The sequence below is a fragment of the Sciurus vulgaris genome (assembly GCF_902686455.1).
Source record: "Sciurus vulgaris genome assembly, chromosome: 10".
Taxonomy (NCBI): domain Eukaryota; kingdom Metazoa; phylum Chordata; class Mammalia; order Rodentia; family Sciuridae; genus Sciurus; species Sciurus vulgaris.
The window spans coordinates 73,025,884-73,049,452 of record NC_136470.1 but is presented as its reverse complement, the minus strand read 5'-3'; the positions used below and the strand labels follow the sequence as shown (position 1 = coordinate 73,049,452).

General features: G+C 44.7%; 1 protein-coding gene across 2 annotated transcripts in view; it reads right to left on the bottom strand.

Annotated features, from left to right (window-relative positions):
* The window catches only part of PDIA5 (protein disulfide isomerase family A member 5), a 90,823-nt gene extending 85,705 nt beyond the window's left edge, over nucleotides 1-5,118 (bottom strand). Inside the window, exon 1 of one of the 2 annotated variants that reach the window (XM_079155311.1) lies at nucleotides 4,961-5,118. In XM_079155311.1, the coding sequence (XP_079011437.1) occupies nucleotides 4,961-5,005 (45 nt within the window). In that variant the 5' untranslated portion in view covers nucleotides 5,006-5,118. The remainder of the gene's footprint in view (nucleotides 1-4,960) is intronic. The other variant, XM_079155310.1, reaches the window with a different exon arrangement.
* Between the last annotated feature and the right edge of the window lie 18,451 nt (nucleotides 5,119-23,569).

Below are 23,569 nucleotides of genomic sequence, written 5' to 3'. Positions count from 1 at the left end.
CACACACACACAGAGACACCTGCACACCAGTCCTGGGTTGGGTGCTAGGGACATGTCACCCAGACAGGAGGATCCATACTATGGTCACAGGGCTCAGAGTCTGCCTTTCTTTGAGGCCAGCTCTCAACTTGCTCTTTCCTATAGCCTTCTCTGGTCACTCGGTGCCCGCTGCCTGGCCCCATCCCAAATCCCCAGCAGTTGGCACTTGTCATTCATATGGCACTCAGCCACAGCTCCACCTGATGCACTGGCTCTGTTTTAAGACTTCCTCCTTAATGTGTTTATTTCTGTGGGAAAGTGCACTCCAGGTTCCAAACAGCATTATAAATGGCAATAAGGTCCCCAGGCCAGCCCACAAAAGCCTATTAAATATATAATGGTCCCAGAGAAGTGCAGAACCTGAGTGAGTGTACCTTAAAAGCTCTGCAGGAGAGACCAGGGGCAAACATCTGTATCCTGTACCTCCACCCACTGTCCCCTAGGGTCTGAGCTTCAAGTCACCATCAGGGGCAAAGGCAGGGGAGCAAGCAGGAGATGGGGGACTGGGAGGACAGGAGTGGGAAGAAGCCAATTTATAATGTAGCAGTTCTGCCCTTGCTAAGTGGGTGGCTGTGAATCTCGTCCCTCTGGGAGCCTCATCATTCCCTCATAAAATAAGAGGGCTGGAGTGGGTGTAGCTCAGTGGTGGAGCACTTGCCCACCATTTGTAAGGCTCTGAGTTCCATCCCTGGTACTTTAAAATTAAACTAAGTAAAATAAAAGGCTGAATGAGAGCAATTCTCAGACTTTTGAATCTTAGGTTATATTTTTAATACATACACATCCCTCACCCGCCTCCCCCCAGTACTGGGTACAGAACCCACGGGCACCACATCCCCAGCTGTTTACTTTTATTTTGAGACAGTCTCACTAGGTTGCTAAGGCTAGACTCAAACTTGCAATCCTCCTGCTTCAGCCTCCTAAGTGACTGGGATTATAGTTATGCACCAACATACCTGGCTTAAAATATATTTTTAAACAAAACATGCATCATACATACTCAAAAATAAATGTCAAGGACTTTTTAAAAGGAAATCACGAGGTTGGAGTTGTGGCTCAGTGGTAGAGTGCTTGCCTGGCATGTGTAAGGCCCGGGGTTCAATACGTAAATAAATACAATAAAAGATCCATTGACAACTAAAAAGATATTAAAAAAAAAAAAAAAAGGAAATCACAATATGTGATTGACAGTTTGACCTTTCAAAACAAAACAAAACAAATGAACAAACAAAAAAAACACCAGAAACACCCCACCAAAACAGGGGCATCAAGTCAGAAAAAGAGGCAAGTTTTTTTAACTGAAAATATCTAGATTCAGATGAAAAAAAAAAAAAAAAAAAAAACCAGCAAGAACATTCACTGTTGTTATTTTTCCAAGTCAATCAGTGAAAACTTGATCACAGCACAGCTCCAGGCATTACCTGACTTGTGAGAACCACTGAACTAGGAAAAGGTGCTCCAGCCCTGGCAGGACACCTCTCCATCCTGTGGACTGGATAGAGACGGGACTGCAATCTGCAGGCACCGCCCCAGAAGAGGGTGCACTGCAGGGAGCAGTAGGGCTGATGTCACTCACAGGGCTTGGTGGGACAGCACAGCCTGCCCCTCAGCAGCCCCCGGGGGCAGAGATATCCAGCCTGGAAGCTCTGGGGCTAACTTGTCCCAGGTGTTGACAGTGCCACTCTCAACTCCAGTACTTCTCTGAGAGGTTGAAGGAAGATACCCAAAGAAAGGTTTTTTTAAAAATCTTTAACTTCTCTGATTATAAAGTAATATATATTCACAGGGAAAACATGAGAAGCAGAAGCAAAGAAGTAAGTGAAAATCATCCATTACTCCACCTTCCAGAACAATCACACTGTTAATATTTTGATGCACTGCTAATTCTTCACACACGTAACATCGGCCACCCTGGAATTTGGTTTTATATCCTGCTTTTCTGGTAATTACACTTGGGCATTTTCTACACATTCAGATATTCTTCATTAACATCTTAACGTATTTTTAACAATAATCAATAGATTTATTTATAAGCATTGCAATGGGCTGAATGTATGTAGCCCCCCCAAAGTTCATACTGAAATCCTAACCCCTACTGTGACAGTATTAAAAGGTGGGACCCTGGAAAGGTGATTAGGCCATGAGGGTATGGCCTTATCAGTGGGATCAGTGCCCTTGAAAAAGGGATCCAAGAGAGGTCACCAGTCCTCTTTGTGTTACACAAGGATGCAAACAAAAGTCAGCAGTCTACATCCAGGAAGACCACCCCTAATCCTGGACCCGACCATGCGAGTACCCTGGTCTCAGACTCCCAGCCTCCAGAATTTTGAGAAACAAATTTCTATTATTTATAAGCCACCCAGGCTATGATATATTTGTTATAGCAGCCCAAAATGACGAAGACAAATGTCACTTTCCATAATATGAACAAGGTCAGAAGTTATTTACTTGTATTACTATTGTGGAACATTTATGTCATTTCCATATTTTTGCTATAATATGGTGGGTGTATATCCCTAAACACGAATCTCCTTAGACCCCTTTATGTAATCCTCCCTTGTCCAAGGGGGATAGTTCCACCACCCCATAGACGTCTGAAACCAGATAGTATCCAACCTTACTTACATATACCATTTTTTTCTGTGAGCACATACCTATAATAAAGTTCAACTTACAAATTAAACAGTAAGAAATCAACAACATTAACTAATAATAATCTAACATAACTATACCTGTGATAAAAGTTATGTGAATCTAGTCTGTCATTCAAAATAATGTACCGTATTCTCCCTTCTTTTTGACCACAGGCAACTGAAACTGCTGAAAGTGACTGAGATGGACGACTACTGTTCTTCTTTATATTTCTTGGGTCTCAGCCCAGTGTTGTGCGCATATCAGTCCTCAGTAAATACTGAGTGAACAAAGAAACCCAATCTGCTCCCAGGGACTCAGGAAGCCCTTATCTGATCCGCACAGCATTTAAATTTACAGAGGCCCAGCCCAGTGTCCAGCAGTCACTCACCACTGTCCTGTAGGCTCACTCCCTCCACCTAGCACCTGCTAAGCCATCTCTTGATTTCAGGGAAAGAGAAGATACAAATTGTTTGCTCAGGACTCCCAGTTTCTAATGCTCTCACAAACCTCCCTGCTCTTCCACATGGCCCAGAGGACACCTGCAGGCCTCCACTGCCTGGCTAACTACAGCACTCACTCCCTACAGTGCTGCTCAGACCATCATCTCAGGAAGGCCATGGCTGACCTCCCTTTTAAATTAATGTATGGCTCCCATTCAGCTGAAGCTACCAGCAGTAGGGGATTAGCACCTGCTCTTCTGTTATTTGCTCACAGTACTAACACCCCACCCAGCCTAGGGCCACACCATAGGGCAGGCACAATGTACATTTTGCTCCCCACCCAAAATCCAACCCTTTGCCAAGCAATGTGGTTGACAAATGTTTGCTGAACAAAACTTCAGCTTCCCAAGCTCCATTTTCACAAGAAGGGTAGGAAGGAAGATGGCAGAACCCCCTGAAAGAGTCCTAAGGCAAAGACCTGATGGGTGTCAAAGACCTGATGGGTGTCAGGCAGGAGACAAATCAGTCCTGCCTTGTGTGGAGACCTCCAGGGAACTGATGGCAGACATATGCAACACACCCAGATACTGTGAAGTGACAGTGAAGAAACCCACTTCAGCCTGGTTATATTCTGGAAGGAGAATGGAGACCTCAGAACAGAGAGTTTTCTTCTCCACCCTTTTCCAGACAACCAGAAAATGCTGGACCACTCCTCACTGGTGATCCCAAAAGGACAGGGTATTGGGCGATGGAAATATTTAAACCAACTGTTTTTCTCCTCTCATTTGCCACTACCCTTGCCACACCCAAAAAGAAAAAAAAAAAAAAAAGCTGAAAAAATCTGGTTTGACTAGCGTGCCTGGAGCTGGAGGTTCCCTACTTCAGGGCAAAAGGGAGCCGGGATGGTCCCAACATGAGAGAGACCAGAAGTTCTGGAAGAGATGTGGAAGGTCACTCATCCCATCACACTCCCACGGCAACACCAAAGGTCAAACCCAAGTCCTCGTCTGGCCAGGCACACCCATTCCGACCTCTTCCAGGGACCTCGGAGGCCCCCTTAGTAGAGCAAATTCATCTCACCCATCCCAGCACCGTGGCCCACCCCTCCTCTACTCCTGTATGGTGTTTGCTGTTTCCAGATCTCCCTTCTCCGACTTTTCATCTGACCCTCCCAACAACCTTGAGATGAGGGGTGTCTTGACTGTCCCCCGTCTCACGGGTAAGAAAACGAAGATACATTAAGTGACCCGCCGCTCCACGCCAGAGCTGGAAAGTAGTGGGGCTGGAGCCAACATCGGATGGATGTCGGAGAACTCCCTGGGGGTGGTGACCCCACCCAGACGGCCGAACCAGGTGGCGAGCCGCAGTTTCCTAGTCATCTGGGGTGGAAACCAAGAACAAGGGTGGTTCTAAAACAAGGATCCCGTAGTGCAGGTGGAAAGCACCCTCGCCCCACACTGCACTCACACAGGTGCAAAGCCTGGAGTCCGGGGCGAGGCGCATCCTCCCGCCCACCAGAGTCCCGCCCTAGCTAGGGGCGACCCCTGACCTGCGCCCTAGCAAAGTTATGCCGGGGCGCAAGCACCCTGCGAGGGATAGCCCAGCTCCCCAAGGCTGCCTCTGGCCCCGGTGTCCGCGAGCGCTCGGCGGGAAGGGAACCGGGACCAACTCGCTGTCTCCTGCGCTGCCACTGGTTACCCGCCTGCCTGCCACGCACGCCCGACCCGGGTGCCCGGAGGCAGCTCCCGCGCGCCGCGGGGAGGGCCGGCAGCGGAGAACGCGGACTGGCAAGCCGGGCGCACGTGTCGGCCCGGCCCCCCGCTCGCGACCTCGCCCCACAGCCTTACCCAGATCGCCAGCAGCAGCCCCCACGCTGGCCTGGCCCGTGCCATCCCCGCCGCTACCCGCCGCCGCCTCCTGCCTCCACTCTGGCTCCCACGCCCGCCCGCTAGCTCCGCGGCCGCCAAGAGCCACCGCCACTTCCCAACCACTCCCCGCCTCCGAGTTCCCGGTGCCACGTCTGCCAAAGCATGCGCACCAGGCTGGGAGGGGCGGCCGGGAGAAGGGCTTGCTGGGACTTGTAGTTTACGACCCCGCAGAGCAGAGTACTCACGCGTGGGGACTTACCCAAGAGCCACGTAGTAGCTTGAGTGAATGCGAAAAGGCAGAGAGTTACGAAAAGCTATTAGTTTGCAGGGTGGTGCGGGGAGGGTTTTTTCTGTCAATCAGCACACGGAAATAAGAGTTTTCATTTTGTGTTTTTTCCCCCCATTGGAAAGATTAGGAATCAGCCCAGAGAATTTAAGGCATTTGGTCCAGATCGCACAGCGTGTAAATGGCAAAGTCCAGTGCTTCTTGGGGAAGATAGGAAAAGCCCTCATCCCTGCCTCCCAGGTTCCCACCTACCTTTTCTTTTTCCCTCAGGAAAACTTTATCAAGCTGTTGGAAAACAGTTTGATCCAACCATTCTTTATGTACAAACTCAAAAGAATTGAAGATGGGCATTCAGACAAACGCTTGTACATCAATGTTCACAGGAGTAATTTTTACATTAACCAAAAGGTAAAAACAACCCAAATGTCCTTGAAGGACAAATGGATACACAAAATGTGGTATATTCATACAATGGAAAATTATTCACTCATTAAAAGGAATGAGGTACGAATCATGCTACCTTGTGGACAAATCTCAAAAACATTATGCTAATAAAAAAGCCAGACACAAAAGCTCGCACATATTGAATGATTACACTTACATGAAATATCCAGAATAGATAAATGATAGAGACAGAAAACAGATTAGTGGTTGCTGTGGTAGGAGGAGGGAATGAAAGACTGCTTAGTACAGGGGACACCTTTTTGGAGTGATGAAAAAATTTTAGAATTAGAGGTAATGGTTGCACAACATTGTGAATGTACTAAATGCTGCTGAATTGTGCATTTTAAAATGATTAATTAATGTTATATGTATGTTCCTTAATTTAAATTTTTTTAAAGAAAAAAATCCTTTCTTTTTAAAAAACGTGTTTGTTTACTTTGGTGATGCTGGGGACTGGACCCAGGGACTTGCACATGCTAGGCAAGCTCTCCCACTAAGCTACCCCTTGACCCTTTTTAATTTTGAGACTGTCTTGTTGGCCTGCCCACTCTAGCCTCAAACTTGTGATCTTCCTGCCTTAGCATCTTGAGTAGCTGGGACTACAGGCATGTGCCACCATTCCCAGTTGAAAACAGTCTGTTTGTTGGACCCTGGAGGACTGAGATATACACTAGTTAGAGGGATGAAGAATCACACAGTCAGAGGTTGGTAGGTTATAGCTGAAAAGATCCTTGCCCTCCCTCTAGAAGTTCAAAGCCAAAACTTAGAAGTCATCCTTGATCAACACTTCTTCTCAACAGGCCCATCCTATCCGTCACTATGTCCCAATAGTCCTACCTCCAAAATATATCTCTTCTGCTACCTCCTCTAAGTCACTTTCATGTCTCACCTAGGCCAGAGTGACAGTCTTCTAAAGAAGATGTCTGCTTCTTCCCCAACAGTCCATGTGGTAATGTCAGCTGGATTTTTCTGGTCACTCCCCTGAAGCCCTCTAATGGCTTCCCATTGTCCTTAGAATAAAAGCCAGTATCCTCCTGTGACCTGCAGCTCTGCATGATGTGGGCCCTGCTCTCTGGACCTCCCCTTCTGCCCTCCCACCCTGGCCCCCTCTGCTCCAGTTATACACACCATCAGTTCCTGCCCCTTCCCCTCCCCTAGAGCAGCTCCATTTCAGGGCTTAAGCTGTTCCTATTCTCCCTGCCTGGACATTTTCCCTCACCTTTGCCTGACCAGTGCTTTCTAATCCTTGGGAGCTCTTCTTTCTGTCCTCCCTTGGAGAGGCCTTTCAGAACAACCCACCTAAAGGTGCTTTCACCCTCCCCGCCTGAACCCCTTATTCCCTGGCTCAGGTTCTGTTGAATACTCATCTAGTACTTCACTATCTGCAATTTCATGATTTGACCAACTGTAGATTGAAAACATTAAAAAAAAAAGTGTCTGTATTGAACAGGTACTGACATTCTTCTTGTTAATATTCCCCAAACAATACAGCATAACAACAATTTACATAACATTTGCATTGTATTAGATATTATAAGTAATTTAGAGATGCCTAAGCTATATCTATATACTATGCCATTTTATATAAGGGACTTGAGCATCCATGGATTTTGGTATCTGTGAGGATTCTTGGAACAAATCCCCAGCAGATACCAAGTGTTAGTCAGCTTTGCATCCCTGTGATGAAAATGCCTGACAAGAACAACTTAGAGGAGGGAAAGTTAATTTGGGGCTCATGGTTTCAGAAGTCTCAGCCCACATTGTTCTGGGCCTGAGGTGAGGCAGAGCATCATGGCCAAAGGATAGGGTGGAGGAAAGCAGCTGACCTCATAGTAGCCAGGAAGCAGAGAGAGAAAGAAGGGGTCACAGGGAAGATGAACCTTTCCATGATATATCCCCAGTGACCCACCTCCTCCAGCTACACCCCACCTTCCTACAGTTACTAGTCAGTCAGTCAGTCCATTCAAACTATGATGGACTGATTACAGCTCTCACAATCCAATTATTTTACCTCTGAACATTCTTGCCTTAACCCAAGAGTTTTGGGGAGGACACCTCATATCCAAGTCATAACACTAAGGGACAAATGTACTTAAGTAGTTGTCATGTTTGTTGTCTGTTGCACCCACATGCATGTTTCTGTCTCTGCTGCTCACCACCTCACTTTCAGAGCCTAGCATAGGACCTGAGCGGCAGGTGGTTCCCAATGCTGCTTTAGATGAATGACTGAATGAGGTAATGTGTTGGGGAATTTCAGAAATTCCTAAAGCTGTATGGGGACAGGGCTTCATTGGCAAGCTCATGATCCACATCGGGTAAGTAAGCCTTGCCCCTCTTTTCTGTGGGTCTGTTTCTCATCTGCAAAGTGAAGCAACTGATTAGGATATAGAAAAACTGGGACCCTCACATATTGCTGATGGGTGCACAAATTGGTTCAACTGCTTTGGACAACTCTATGTGTAAAAATGCATTCTAAAATGTTGATAGCAGCTCAATTCAGAGTAGCTGTTATGGACTGAATTGTGTCCCCCAAAATATATATGTTGAAGTCTCAGCCCCAGCAGAAAGTGACTGTATTCAGAGGCTTTAAAGAGGTAATTAAGGTTCAATGAGGTCTTTGGTGTGGGCCCTAACCCCAAATGACTGGTGTCCTTATAAAAAGAGATTAGGGGCTGGGCTGTGACTCAGTGGTACAGCACTTGCCTGACACGTATGAGGCGCTGAGTTTGATCCTCAGCACCACAAAAAAATAAATAAATAAAATAAAACTATTGTGTACATCTAATATATGAGAGATTAGAACACACATAGGGAAAAAGTCATGTGAAGACATAGAGAGATGGTCATCTAAAAGCCAAGGAGCAAGGTCCTCAAAGAAACCAGCCCTGCCAGTACCTTGATCTTGACTTTTAGACCTCAGAATCATGAGGGAAAAAAAAAATTTTTCCTGACGTTTAAGCCACTCCAGTCTGTGTTACGCTATTATGGCAACCCTAGGAAACTTGTACAATAGCCCAAAACTAGAAGCAACCCAAATGTCCTTGAACAGAAGAATAGATAAATAAAACAGTGTATTCTGTAATAAAAAAGAACAAACTACTGATACATGTAACGGCCTGGACAAATCTCAAATTGTTTCCAAGTTGAGCAAAAGTAGCCAGACACAAGGGAATATGACCACACAATTCTATTTATCTGAGGTTCAAGAACAGAAAAGGGTGCTTTATGATGACAGAAGAAAAGCAATGTAGGGAGAAGTAGAGATAGAGAGGGGAAGAAGGAACCAGTGTTCTGGATACTGGAAATTTTCTATGTCTTGATTAAATGATCATCGCATGATGGTCTCCATACATAAACGTGAGTTCGTTAATTGAACTGAATTAATTCTTTGTGCTGCATGCAGAGACTTGTACACTCTGTGTAACTCGTACAGAGTAAAAAGTCTAAACAGGGAAGGGCGGGATGAATCACTGATGTACAGAATTGCTTATAATTCGAGGATCTTCTGAGCACAAGGCTGGCTAAAATTTCCTGGCCAAGGAGGCTCAAGCTCAGCCAACATATAACTGCCAAAGCCAGGTGCAGTGGCACACACCTGTAATCCCCGTGGCTCTGGAGGCTGGGGCAGGAGGATCATGAGTTCAAAGTCAGCCTCAGCAATTTAGAGAGGCTCTAAACAATTTGGTGAAACCCTGTCTCTAAATAAAATATACAAACTGGCTGGGGATGTGGTTCAGTGGTTAAGCACCCCTGGGTTCAATCCCTGGTACCAAAAAAGGAAAAAAAAAAAAAAAATCCAACTGCTAAAAGGAGAGAGAGTTGAGGAGAGGAAGAAAAGAAAGAAACCATGCACCTATCCGTAGGGGAAACAAGGATAAGGGACTGAGAAGGAAAAGTAAAAATTGCCAAGAAAACAGGCCATTTCATTCTGCAATTGAAACAAGCTAAAATGCGATTTATGGCCCTTCCGGGAATGTTGAACAATTCTAAGTTTCACTCTCCTTGAAATATTAGGAGGAGAGCACAGGGCAAGTGCCGTCTCTCCTCCATTACAGCCCTCGATGGGAGCCATCCATTCTCCAGCTGCAGCCGGAGGGGCCAGGCCAGAGAAACTCCTATCCTGTGGTGTATTGTGCATTGTGAAGCACCTTACATTTGTGTAGCCAGTCCCCTCCATCATTGCAGCTGGGATGGGGACTAGCACAATGACCATTTTCTGACATTCCAGCAGGATGGGGATTAGCTCAGAACAACAAAAAAGTAGTGAGGCAAGAAACCAGACACAAAAGGGTCTATTCTGTACAACTCTGTGTGCAGACGGTACACATAGAGGAGAAAGGGGTGGGACTCTTGAGGGAAGGGTGTGAGTAGTCACTGGAAGGTGACTCTTGGGTTGCTAATGAGGCTCAGTTTCACCTCTGAGTCAGGGTACATGGGTTTGTTCACACTGTGAAAACTCATCATGCACACTCACAGATTTATGCTGTACAAGTGTTAGATTTCAATAAGAAGTCTGCAATTTTTTTTAAAAAAAAGAGGAGAGATGAGATTGAAGGGAAAGAAAAGTCAGCTCTGAATAGAGAAGATGAAAAGAGGGGGACAGCTTGGAAGTCATTTGATGGACCCTACAGCTGGGTGAGGGGCCAGCAAAGAAGGACTGACCATGATGCCAGCTAGCACTCAAAGTTCCCCAGGCTGCCTCCCAAGCCTTGCCTCTGCTGGCCACGTCAGCAGGCATGTCCACTCTGCCCTCACTCTCTTGCTAGGCTGATACCGGCTCCTCCTTGGGCTTCACTCCTCCAAAAGCCTCTTCTGACTCTCATCCTCCTCCCACCAACACTGTGCCAGTCCAGGGCTGAGCGTCCCTCTCTGTGCTCTGTGCACAATTCCCCACAAAGAGCATGGTGCTCTAGAACAAAAGCTGTGGCACAAAGTACCACAGTGGTGTATTATTTAATAGGTGGAGAGTTTCTGAATGGTATTCTGGAGGTGGACAGTGGTAATGGTTGTGAACAACGTGAATGTTCTTGATGCCTCTGAACTGCAACCTAACATGATTAGAAATAGAGAACAGTCTTTTCAACAAATGGTGCCGGGCAAATGGGACGTCTATGTGCAAAGAATGAAATCAGACCCCACCTTATGCTATGTACAAGATGGATCAAAGACCTAAATACAAGAGCTAAAACTACACAGCTCTTAGGAGAAGACACAAGGGGACAGCTCTGTGATGTCAAATGTGGCGATGACTTCTTAGAGGTGAAACCAAAAGCACGAGCAAAGAAAGTCAGAGGTAAACTGGATTCCGTTGTCGATTGAAAACTTTTGTGCATCAAAGGACACAACCAACAGAAGGAAAGAACCAACAGAATGGAGGAAAACACTTGCAAATGATATATCGAGTAAGGGATTAATAGCCACAATATATAAGTGACCATGAAAAATGAATTTAAAAATGGACAAAGGACTCGAAATACACATTTCTACCCCCAAATACTTAATGAAAAGGTGCTTGATATCTTTAATCATTAGGGAAATGCAACCCAAAACCACATTGAGACACTGCCTCATACCCAAGGCTGCTATTAAAAAAGAAAAGAAAAAAGGGGGAGGGGAAAGAAGAGCAAGGACATGGAGGAATTGGAACCCTTACACTCTGTTGATGAGAACGTAATATGGTACAACCTCTATGGAAAACAACGGGGTGGTTCTTCAAAATTTTAATTGGTAGGAGACGAGGGTATAACGGAGCAGTAGAGCATGAATCCAACCTTGGGTTTCCATTGGCAGCACCACACGCAAAACCAATTGCCATATGATCCGGCATTCTGCTTCTGGATATGTATCCAAAAGAATTGAAAACAGGGTTCTTTTCGTTTTAGTTGTTGATGGACCTTTATTTATTCATTTATTTATATGTGGTGCTGAGAATCAAACCCAGTGCCTCACACACGTGAAGTAGTATTCTACCACTGAGCCACAACCTCAGCCCCAAAACAGGATTCTTGAAGAGATATGTGTGCACCATGTTCATGGCAGCAAAGTACATGATAATGCCAAAGTGGAAGCAACCTATTTGCCATTGACAGATGAATGGATAAAGAAAGTGTGGTCTATGATGGAATATTATTCAGCCTTAAAAAGGGAGAGAATTTTGATATACCCTAAACTGGGGTGGAACTTGAAGATGTTGTTCTAAGTTAAATAAGCTAGTCACAAAAAGATAAATACTGGGCTGGGGTTGTGGCTCAGTGGTAGAGTGCTTACCTAGCACATGTGAGGCACTGGGTTTGATCTTTAGCACCACACAAAAATAAATAAATAACAAATAAAATAAAGCCTTTCAATGCATTTTTTTAAAAAAGATAAACACTGTGTGGTTTCTCTCTCTTTTTCCTGTGTGATTTTTCTTATCTGAAGACCTCGACTAGTCAAATTCCTAGAGATGAAAAATAGCATGATGGTTGCCAGGAGTGGGGGGAGGGAGTGGGGACTTGTTGAATAGGGATGGAGAATCAGTTGTGCAAGAGGAAAAGTGCCCTGGAGATTGGTTGCACGACAGTGTGAATGTTCTTAAACTATTGGAACTAGGTGCTGTGGTGCCTGCTTGTAATCCCAGCGACTCAGGAAGCTGAGGCAGGAAGATCACAAGTTCAAAGCCAGATTCAGTAACTTAGCAAGACCCTGTGTCAAAATAAAGAATAAAAGGGGAGGGGGGGTAAGGCTCAGTGACTGAGAGCCTCTGACTTCAATTCCTAAAACAAAAAATAACAACAACGAGAAGAACAGAAACAAAAACCACTATTGGATGTACACTTAAAATGAATAAGATGATAAATTTCATGTTAGGTATATAATACCAAAATTTAAAAATTTAAACTACAAAAAAGGAAATGAGAAATCAATACAGAAAGACTTCAGGGTTTTTTTAAGGTTAAAATGGTAAATTTTGGATTATATGTATTTATGACAATTAAAAACAACAACAAAAAACAACTGTGACCTTAAAAAGACATGAACATGGGTCCTGGCTCTGTCACTTACTAGCCAGGTGATATCGGAGAAGTCACATGACTTCAGATGCTCTCTGTGTAAATGGGAATAATAATGTTACACAGGGTTAAATTGAGGAGTAAATGAGATGATGCATGCAAGATATCTAGCTAGCATTTTTATGGATGAATATTGATCTGTTCTTTAATAGTCTTCAGAATGTTACATTTTCCTTTAAAGTTTAGCTTCTCAACCATGCCAATCCCTATAGTGTAACACACACACACACACATGCACATGTGCACACACACACGTACAATGTGAACTCTAAGGACAAAGGCTGCATCTGGTTTACTTAATTTCTCTTGGTACCCCAGTGCCTGGCACATAGTTGGAGCTCGTTAAATGTTTGAAATGAACTATAACAAGAGAGTTTGACAATACAAAGGAAACCTTCCTAATACTAATATGGACAAACAGCAGAACAGGCTGATCAAGTAATCTTTTTTCTTTCTTTTTCAGTTTTGGGGATTGAACCCAGGGCCACACACGGTAGGCAAGTACTCTACCACTCAGCTACATTCCCAGCCTTTTTAAAAAATAAATTTAAGGTACCCACACTGGCCTCTAATTTGCCATCCTCCTGCCTCAGCCTCCTGAGTAGCTGAGATTGCAGGTGTGCCTGGATAATCTTTCAAGTAACCTTAAGACCAAAAAGAATCCTCATAGACTTGGGTTAAGGTATGTCCTTCCAAAACTCAGGGTTTGGAAGGGCAGCTTCAGGGTATCTCTATCAGCTCCTTGTTTCCACGACAGGCCTGGAGAGATTGTAGCTGGTTATTGAATAATAATTAGTAATTCCTTATTGGACATTGATTGGACATTCATCATGGGCCCAGCTGTAGGGTTTCCATCTGACATTTCATTAAGAAAACATCATATTACAAGATCCAGATCCTTATGCCTTCCAGCCATCTTTCCCCCCTTTCTATCTAGTCCTCCTGGCTCCAGCTAGTAGGCTGCTCAAACCTGTGGCCCCCTCAGGCTCACTTTTGATCCTCAGTTAGAAAATGACCTTCCCATGTGACTGGGGTCCCTCCAAACTCCACCAATCATGACCCTTCCGCCTGTGCTTTGGGAATGCTGGAAGCCTAGACCCCAGGTGAGACCAGACGACCTGAGGGGGCGTGTCTGACCTCCCCCAGATCAGATCTCCCTTGGGAGCTAGTTCCATAGCATGTCTGTATTTTTTTTTTAATTTCTCCTTCTTTCTCAGATCTCAGCTCTCTAACTGGTTTCACCTACAAGGCCCCAGGCTCTAGCTCATTAAAAAAAAAAAAGTCATTATCTTGCTAGAACTAAATCCAGAGTTGACCTTAGAAGACACCATTTTCTTTCTTAATAATAGCATTTGTATACAAAAGACTTCACATTTATATTTAAAGCCAAGTGTCAGAATGTAAGATATTCTCATATCTTCTACCTCAGAAGGTGTCACCCTTCTGATAATAGTTACATTTAAATTACTCAAAACCTCATCTTCCATATAATAAGAATACCCATACCTTCTCCATACCAAATTCCTTTAGAGAATTGCAGGGACTCTCAGAGATGGGATCTGGGGGTCCTCAGGGATGGGATGTTTTCCTTTGTCTTCTGCAGCTCCAATGTCTTGTTTCCACTGAAGCATGAGCTGCTTTGGCATTTTGGTTTCTTTCCATCCTGTGCTGACACAAATATGACGCAGTCCCATAACCTTCAGGATCTACAGTAACTCTGGGAGCCAGGGTCAGAATGGAATTGAACAGTAGGATACCCCAATGGCCTTGGAGAATCAGACAGGAGCCTCTCTGTAAGGGATTGATCTTATGAGGTATGTGTGTCAAGGGGTGGAATCTGCAACTAGGTATGTCTTTTAAAAAAAAAAAAAATTTAGTTGTAGGTGGACACAATATCTTTATTTTATTTATTTATTGGTGCTGAGGATTGAACCCAGTGTCCCATGCATGTGAGGTAAGCACTCTACCACTGAACCACAACTCCAACCCAACTATGTGAGTTAGGATCCTGCCCCATGTTTACAGAAGGCCCCAACCATATTGCAGGCCAGCTGTAGGCACAGTGGTCCAAACTCAGCCAATCAACTACTCAGGCTGATAATTTTATCTTTGGAAAAAGTGCTACAAATGACACAGAGAATGTTTACAAGGCGTGTACTTGTGTCTAGGCATCAGGCCTCCAGTGTCCTCCCTCAGCAGGCTATTCTTTGGTGTGGGCCTCAACTGGAGAACTAGCCATGCAGCTTCCTGATTGTTTTACAAGTCTAATTCTTCAACTTTCTTGTGATTTTTTTTTTTTTTTTTTTTTTTTGGTATGGTGACTGAATTCAGTGACACTTAACCTCTGAGCCACATTCCCAGCCCTTTTTATTTTTTATTTTGAGACAGGGTCATGCTAAGTTGCTTAGGGCCTTGCTAAGTTGCTGAGGTTGGCTTTGAATTTGCAATTCTCCTGTCCCAGCCTCCCAAGCTACTGGGATTATAGACATGAACCACTGTACCCAGCTCCTGTGATGGTTTTCAAATATGCCTACAAATTATACACCTCACCATCAAGAGCTGGGGCTAAATTCCCCTCCCCCTGAGAATTCCTAGACTTAATGACTTGCTTTTCTTGAAGAGAATATGGCGAAGTGAGGATGTGTGACTTGTGAGACAAGGTCATAACAGGCATTGTGTTTTCTTCCTTCCTGTCTTTCTGGGATTGCTCGCTCGGGTTAAAAACCTGAAAACCAGCTACCATGTCCTAAGTACATTCAGGCAGTATTATGGACAGAGACCCATGTGTGAGAGAATGATGCTCCTTGCCAATAGCAAGGAAATGCTGAACCAAGGTTCCCTACCAACATCCAGTGAGTGCACCATCTTGGAAGAGCTCCTCTAGCTCCAGTCAGCTTTCAGAAAACTGAAATCCCACCAAACATTCTGAGCACAACCTAATGAGAGCCCCCAAATACAACCACCCAGTTAAACTCTCCGCAATCTCTGACCCCCAGAAAATATCTGATTATAGATGTGTATTATTTTTAGCCTCTAAATTTTGGGATAAATTGTTATGTAAAATAAATAGCTAATATACTTCTGGATTCTGTGAGGTACTCAAAAAGTCTTCCAGTGAGTTCCTTTTCTGCTTAACTTAGCCAGGGTCAGGGTTGGTTTGTGTTATTTACAACGCAAGCCCTGGACAGTATCAATTCCTCACATCATCTCTCTCTACTGAGGCTGCTGCCAGTCTGTACCCCACCCCCACCCACAGCCCAGGTCTCTTAGTCCCTGTTCCTTAATCAGGCAGAGTAGTTCAGGTTGCTCATGATCTCATCCAGGTTATGTTTTAGAGGCTTCACCTTCCTTATCCAATAAGTGGGCCAGATCTTTTCCTGGTTGGAAAGTCATCCTTGCCACTCTCCAAGGAGGCAAAAGCAGCCCCAGCCTGCTGTGGCTTTAAGTCAGTACAGTCCCCTCTCCCTAAGTCCTCACCCTCTGTCTCCCTCCCTCATCACAGACTCACGGCGCCCTTGGTGGTTTCTCATGATCTCCTCCTCAGTGAGCTAACTCACCTTGTCTGCACCCCTGAGAGCTGTCCTTTCTTGGCCTGTCTGCAGTTTGGAGCACCGTTCCCCAGCTCGCCTTCTAGGCTAGACGGCTTCCTCTGCTTCCTTAGTTCCCCGACTCCACGGGCGGCTCTGCTGCCTACTTCACAGACTGCTCTTTCTCTGTTTTTCAGGTAACTCATTCTCTTATGTCTTAAATTTAGTTGCCCCTCTTCATTTCTTCATTTATGCTCTCCCTGGACTGCCTCAGCCTTTCTGCCAGCTCCAGCTCTCTGCTAAGGCTGACTCCCCAGTCTCTGTTCCACAGCAGATTTCTCTGCTAAACGCCAGGCCTCATTTCTTTCTGCTCAGTTACTCTAATTAGCTCCGTCACTGCTACCTCAGCTCAACATCGGTGTGCAAGAGCCTACTCATCTTCCCTTCTATTAATGGTCTCATCCTTCCTTCTAGAAACCAGGCTCAGATTCCCAGTCATCTTTGACATCCCTTTCTCCTTTACTCCCACTCTCAATGCTGAGTTCCACCAAGTCCTTTCCCTCTGAATTCCCCAGTTTCCTTTCCAGTCGCTCAGGGCCTGTCACCTCTCATGCTGACCTCTGTGGGTACATCTTTGTTATCACTGCACCCCATCTATACTCTCCCCCACATGCAGACTTCAGGGCAATATTCCTAAGGAACAGTCTCCATCCTATTTACTGCTTGCTTAAGAACCTTCCGTTATATTCAACAGTTATTGAGTTCCTACTGCATGTGTATTATTTATGATTCTTTGCATGCAACCTATTGAAACCAACTTGTGCCAATTTAAACTGAAAAGGGGGAGTAGATTAATGGATACAGGGAGGTCTCCTAGAACTCAAGGGCAGGAATGCAGCCAAGTCTCAGAACTAGGAACTCTCAGGACTCCACAGTGTTCTCCCTCTTCATCTCCTCTCTGCTTTTCTAACACAGGCTCCCTGCATCTCCCCCTGCAGAGCCCAGCTTTCTCTGGTACCCAGCCTCTTGCAAGAGATTGATGCCTCGCAGAAGTCGAGGTTTATTTTTATCCCTGCCACTCAAGAGACCACCCTCAAATGGGAATGGAGTTTTTCAGTCCCAGTTTCTAATTTGCAAGTGTGCTGGTCTGGAATCTTCTGTTTGCAAATGATAGAAAATCAACATAACTAGCTCGAACAGAAGTTTAATTTATAGGTTCTTATAAACAAGCTTTGGGAAGAGCAGATTTGAGGTGAGCTCTCCTGGTCAAAGAGTAAAAGGGACCAGATAACATTCCTCTCTCCATTTTTCATCTCTGAGCGTCCTTTTTTTAAAAAAATAGACCTACTCCTTCTATGTGTTAAAGAACAGGACTCCTGATGGTGCCTGATAAACCTCGCCAATCAAGGTTGGCTCATCTTCTCCAAATTCCTATGTAAAAAAGAAGACTTCTTAGAGAATTCTATCGGTCCTGCTTGGGACAAGTCTCCAGATGTGACCGTTACTAGACAAGGGCAGAGGACTAACACAGGGTCTTGAAGGCAGGCTGCCTGGGTTTAAATCTGGACTCTGTGACTTATTAACTGTGTGATACTTGGCACTTAAACCTCTCTATGTCTCAGTTTCCTCATCTGCAAAATAGCAACAATAACAGGACCCATCTCATAGATCGCTATGAGGATTAAATTTAGAGGGTCTAGGACAGTGCCTTGTACAGTGCAACTCTGTGTTAGCCAGGAAAAGGATGATGATGATGATGATGATGATGATGATGACGACGATGACGATGGTGATGACATCCATGACAACGACCATGGAGCTAAAGAGCAGGGAGGAGAAAGAGTAAAGGCTTCTTGAGCCACAAGCAGAGAGAGGAGAAGTTCACCAAAGAGAGGATTTATTCGTTTTCTAGGACTGCTGTAATGAAGTACCACTGGGTGGCTTAGGACAGAAATGGATTGTCCCAGAGCTCTGGAGGTCAGCAGCCTGAAATCAAGGTGTTGACTGGGTTGTTTCCTTCTCAAGCAGAAGCAGCTCCCTGCCTCTTTCTTGGCTTCCAGTAGTCTCAGACATTCCTTGGTTCATAGATGATGTCTTTCCCTTGTCCTCACATTATCTTATCTTCTGGCTCTATTTCTGCATGTCCCCATCCCTGCCACCACATTTATTTATTTATTTATTTATTTATTTATTTATTTATTTTGCTACTGGGGATTGAACCCAGGGACGCTTTACAACTGAGTTACCTACTCAGCCCTTTTTATTTTTTTATTTTGAGACAGGGTCTCACTAAGTTGCTCAGGGCCTAAGTTGCTGAGCTGTCCTTGAATCTGGGATCCTCCTGCCTAGGCCTCCAGGGTTGCTGGGATTACAGTCATGTGCTGCCAGCCTGGCTAGATGTCCCCTTTTTATAAGGACATCAGTCATATTTGCTTAGGGCACATCCTTAAGACCTCATCTTATATTGATCACCTCATCTTATATAAAGACCAAATACGGTCATAGTCACAGGTACTAGGGATTCAGGCTTCAACATTATTTGGATGGGGGGCATAATTCAACCTATCAGAGAGGATGGAACCCTGCTTTCCAGACCAACCCGTAGATGTTCCCTCCATTTCTAACTCCTAGGACTAATTATAGTGATCAGTCCAGCTTGGGACAGTTGCTCATCTGTCGTTCTGTCAGCAGCCTCTTGGGGAGGGAGGTATAGAGCCGTGCAATGCAAAATAATTGCTGGGTAGCATGGACATGTCTCAGGGAAAGCCCTGGGATGTTGGCTCACCGGTCGGACAAACATCTCAGGCACAGTCCACTCCAGTGTACAGAGTGCTGGCTGTTCACCAGGAGGTTGCTGGAGATAAACAAGAAGATACTTATACTGAGGGGAAGTGCTGATGGTATAGCAGGTGCTGCAGGATCCAGGATCCAGGGGATGGAGGACCCTGGGGGCAGGAGAGAGGACAGACAGGCACCACATTGGTGGAAGAGCCCGAAAGTGCCTTTCTGGAGGAAGGATAGCTTAATTAATCTTAGAAGAAAATTTGGATGCATGAGAAGATGTGGGGGTAGGAGGGGAAGGATGAAGATTCACCAGAGAATGAATTCTTCACCACATAATGGTGAAGAGGTAATGCCAGGCATCTGGGTGGCCAAATGAAACACAAACTGACAGCTCACATTCACTAGGAGCCACCTGGGTGCCAGACACTGCTTTGTTGGATGGGTGTCCATCATCCCTCTCTCCTCAGCAGACCTAAGCACGTAGCCATCACTCATGCTTCAGGAGAGGTTCAGGGACTTGCACAACGTCACATGCCAGGAGATGGCTGGGCCTGGGGTCTCCATGCTCAGCTGCTACCTGCGCCTCCTCTCCCGTGGAAGACTAGACTGGGAAGTCGGTTAGGCACATACATGGCCACCTTTCCAAGGAGTTTAAGATTTATTCCGCAGGTAACAAGAAGCCACTGAGGAATTGCAGGCAGAAGAGGACCTGATCTGGCTTTTATTTCAGAATGACAGCTCTGTGGCAGTATGGAGGATGCCGTGAGCAGGGGGAGATTCCAGGGGAGCAAACACCTGCCTTCTCCCACCCCATGGGGGAGCTGAGGAATTAACCAGTCATCCTTCTATATAAGACAGCACCAGGAGCCTGGGGGACTATTTGCTACCTCGTTCTTTTTAATTTAGTTTTTATTGAAGCATAACCTGCGTACAGAAAAGTGCACAAATCATAAGTGTGGCTTGATAAATTTTTCATCAGATAAACACTCCTCATGGGTTCATTCTTAACAAGCCCAAATCCTTCCCTATCAAGGCTGCCTCTGAATCCACCACTCTGACTATTTCATCCTTCTCTGGGAAAACTTCTACTGTTAATTATGGCTCAACTCTTTCTTCGGGAGAAATACATTATACTTGAAAAGTGGGCTGGGTTTGACAGAGCCCAATCTAAGTCACACAGTCCTGCCGGCCTGGTATCCATTTAATCATGGCGTGACCTCAGGCAAGTTCCTTTATCTCTGCAAGTCTAGTGTCTCCATCTGTAAAATGGACTTTGTTTCTAATTCACAAACTTAATAAATTAACCATAAATAAATAATTGCATGATAATTTCAATATTCCATTGGAATTGATAACAATCATGTTATGTTCATATTACATAAGATATAATTCATAAGGTTTATAAATTAATAACGAATGGAACCGTAAATATCGGCCATCATAATCCTTGATGGTATGCATTCCATTTATTTGATATACATTTATGAAGAAGTTTCTGTGTCACCTGGAGTCAAGGTACTGCAGGGGGCACAGAGGTAAGGAAGATGCAGACCCTCCCTCTCCCAACAAACTCCCAAGATTTAGTGGGGAGAGGTGAGAGGTTGCCGTGTGGAAGCCAGGTACACAAATGACCTTTAAAGATTCTCAGGCGGGTGTGGTGTTTTATGGGGCTCTGAAGGAGTGTGAGCTATTTACTGTCTCTCTCGGCTTTGCTCTGAAGGGCTCTGCCTCAGGGCCTAGGGGAATTCAAGCCCAGATTCTGTCCTGATTGATGGTTAACCTTTTGCTGCCCAGAGTCTGTAGTGGGGGTTGGGCTAGGAGCCAACATGAGACACCTAAATGCTGCACTTTGCATTTTCAATGACCGATAATTGCATTTTGTCCTCCCCACCTCCCATGTCCAGCCAGTTCAACCCACACTGCTCTCCCCTCTGTCCAGCCCACAAACTGGGAAGTAGAAGAGCTTACAGCCCACCCCTTGAGGGCCAGGGCCATGCTGGCCACTTCATAGGTCATCACAGTGACCGCCCGACACTTGAGCTCTCAGCTCCTCTTCATCCTTAGCCTCCTTTGGGATCAGTTCCCTAAGGCATCTTTCCATGTCTCCCCAGGTTCCAGGGTATGCATGTTGTGGGAGAAGGGAGTGAAGTCAGGAAAAGCCATGGCAAATGGAAATTGGTGTTTCCTAGGATATCAGATCCTTGTTCCTCTGGGATTTATTTCTGAGGTATGAGTAAATGGGATGTTGGAGTCCAGGCGCAGCAAGTCAGAAGCCCTAGTCTCCAGTCTCTCACCAGTTCTGATTCTTTTCCCGTTTCTTTACTTCTTGGAGCATCAGTTTCTTTTTCTATGAATGATTATAACATGGGCCTAACTCATCTCAAAAGAGATAGTGATAGCACTTTTAGAACTGCAAAGTGCTATGAGAAATGTCAAGAGAATTATCCTCCTCTCTCTTCCCTGCCCACAGTGGTGCAAAGCCTTATATAGATTCTCCTCAACTTACAATGGGGTTCTGATAAACTCATCATAAATTGAAAATAAGGTAGTAGAAAATGCACTTATCCTGCCCAACACCATAGCTTAGCAACACAACACTGTAGAACATTGGAGGTGTCCCCTTGTGATCTAATGGCATAATTAAGGGAGTGCAGCTGCCCAACATTGCAAGAGAGTATGGTACTGCATATTGCTTACCCAGGAAAAGATCAAAGTTCAAAATCCAAAGTGTAGTTTCTACCTCAATGTATAGTGCTTTCACACTAGAGTGATGTTGAAAAATCATAAGTCAAACCACTGTAGGTCTAGACCACATGTACTAGTACTATTTTTAAAAAATAAAATTATAAAAGTAAATACATGTTGGGGTACACAAAACAAGCAGTAGCGAAAGGTCTAAGGTCATGTTCATGTTCCCTTTGCTCTCTCCACCCCTGTGCCTCCAAAGTCACGCTTCCAAGACCACTACTGCTGCTCATTTCTTACGGGTCTTTTCAGAAACCTTCTGCACACAGACAAGTGAATATGTATGTAATAGTGTTCTTTTCACCCAAATCAGAACATTCCATACATCCTTCCTGCATCTGGCCTTTTTTCATTCAGAATTTTTAAGATGTTTTCATTTTAGCACAAATAAACTCTTTTAAGTGGCTGCATGATGCTCCAGCCCTGAAAGTACCATGTTGTGCTTACCGGTCCCCTAAAGCTGGACGTTTGGGATTCCCATCCTTTGGCCTTTCAGGATGGCAATCTGGAGGAGACTCCACAGTTTTCTCTGACATTGTGTGCTTCCTTGTTTCATCCTCTTAGGAATCCCAGAGCATCCAGAGTCAGGGCCTGGATGGAGCAGGCATTTCCGGTCTCAGGATGGGAGGAGCAGAAAGACTTGTCGGCACCCATGGGTTGAGGTCCCAGGGCACAGGAAATGGAGAAGGAAACAGATCTAGAGGTGTCATTCAGGGTCTTTGTCTCTGTTGACTTAGCCTTCCTAGGTCTGGGCCCATGCTCGGATGTTCAACCTGACTCCTGATAGAATCACCTGGGGAACGTTGCCAATTCCAAGCCAGACCACACTCCAGGCCAATCTAATTAATCCAGAATCTCTGAGGGCCAGCCCTGATCTCAGCAGTCTCAGACTATTTCAGGTGAATCTATTGTGCAGTCACAGAAACTATAACACAGAAACCTGGAAATAATAATGGCATGACCAGCCCCAGGGTCTTTGCTATCTTCCTCTTCAACCCTGTGAAAGCAATATGATTACCCCGCAGCATTCAAGCTGGGATGTATTTAACCATCTTGCACACACAATGCGTACTTGGAGAGTTTCTTATTTAATTCCTTGCTAAGTTTTATTTGGTCACCCTTTTGACTCTTATTCAAAATTGTTTATGTAAATTGGTAAGAAGCTTTTAGCAGGCAATTTGGCAATATGTATCAAGAGTCATATAACTGTTCAGAAACCTTGGCCTAGCTCTTCCACTTTTGGAAGCTATCCTAAAAAATAACATAAACATAGGGGAAAAGCTATATGCATAAGATGTTCATTGCAGCATTATTTATGTTAATGGAAAACCAGACGAATCTAATATCCAATGTTACAGGGATGACTAAGTAAAGCGTGATGTATCTATTTGGTAAAATATTAAGTAATCAATAAAATTATGGCCATAAAGACAAAATAATAACATGGAAAATGTTTGTCTTGTAAAATTAAATGAAAACATAGGACATAAGACTGTGTAGATATACTCTAATCACAACTACATGCAGAGGAAAAATATAAGGGAAAAATTAGAAAGGAAAATAACAAAATGCTAACATGGATTATGTTAGGATAAGATTGCTTTTTTTCTACTTTCCAAGTTTTTACAACCTGATTACATTACTTGGATGGAAATAGAGAGTAAGGAAAAAATTGTGTGTTTTTTTCATGTCTGACTGATACTGGGGACACCCTAAGGTTAAGATTGCTACCCACACTGCTAAAGCCTCG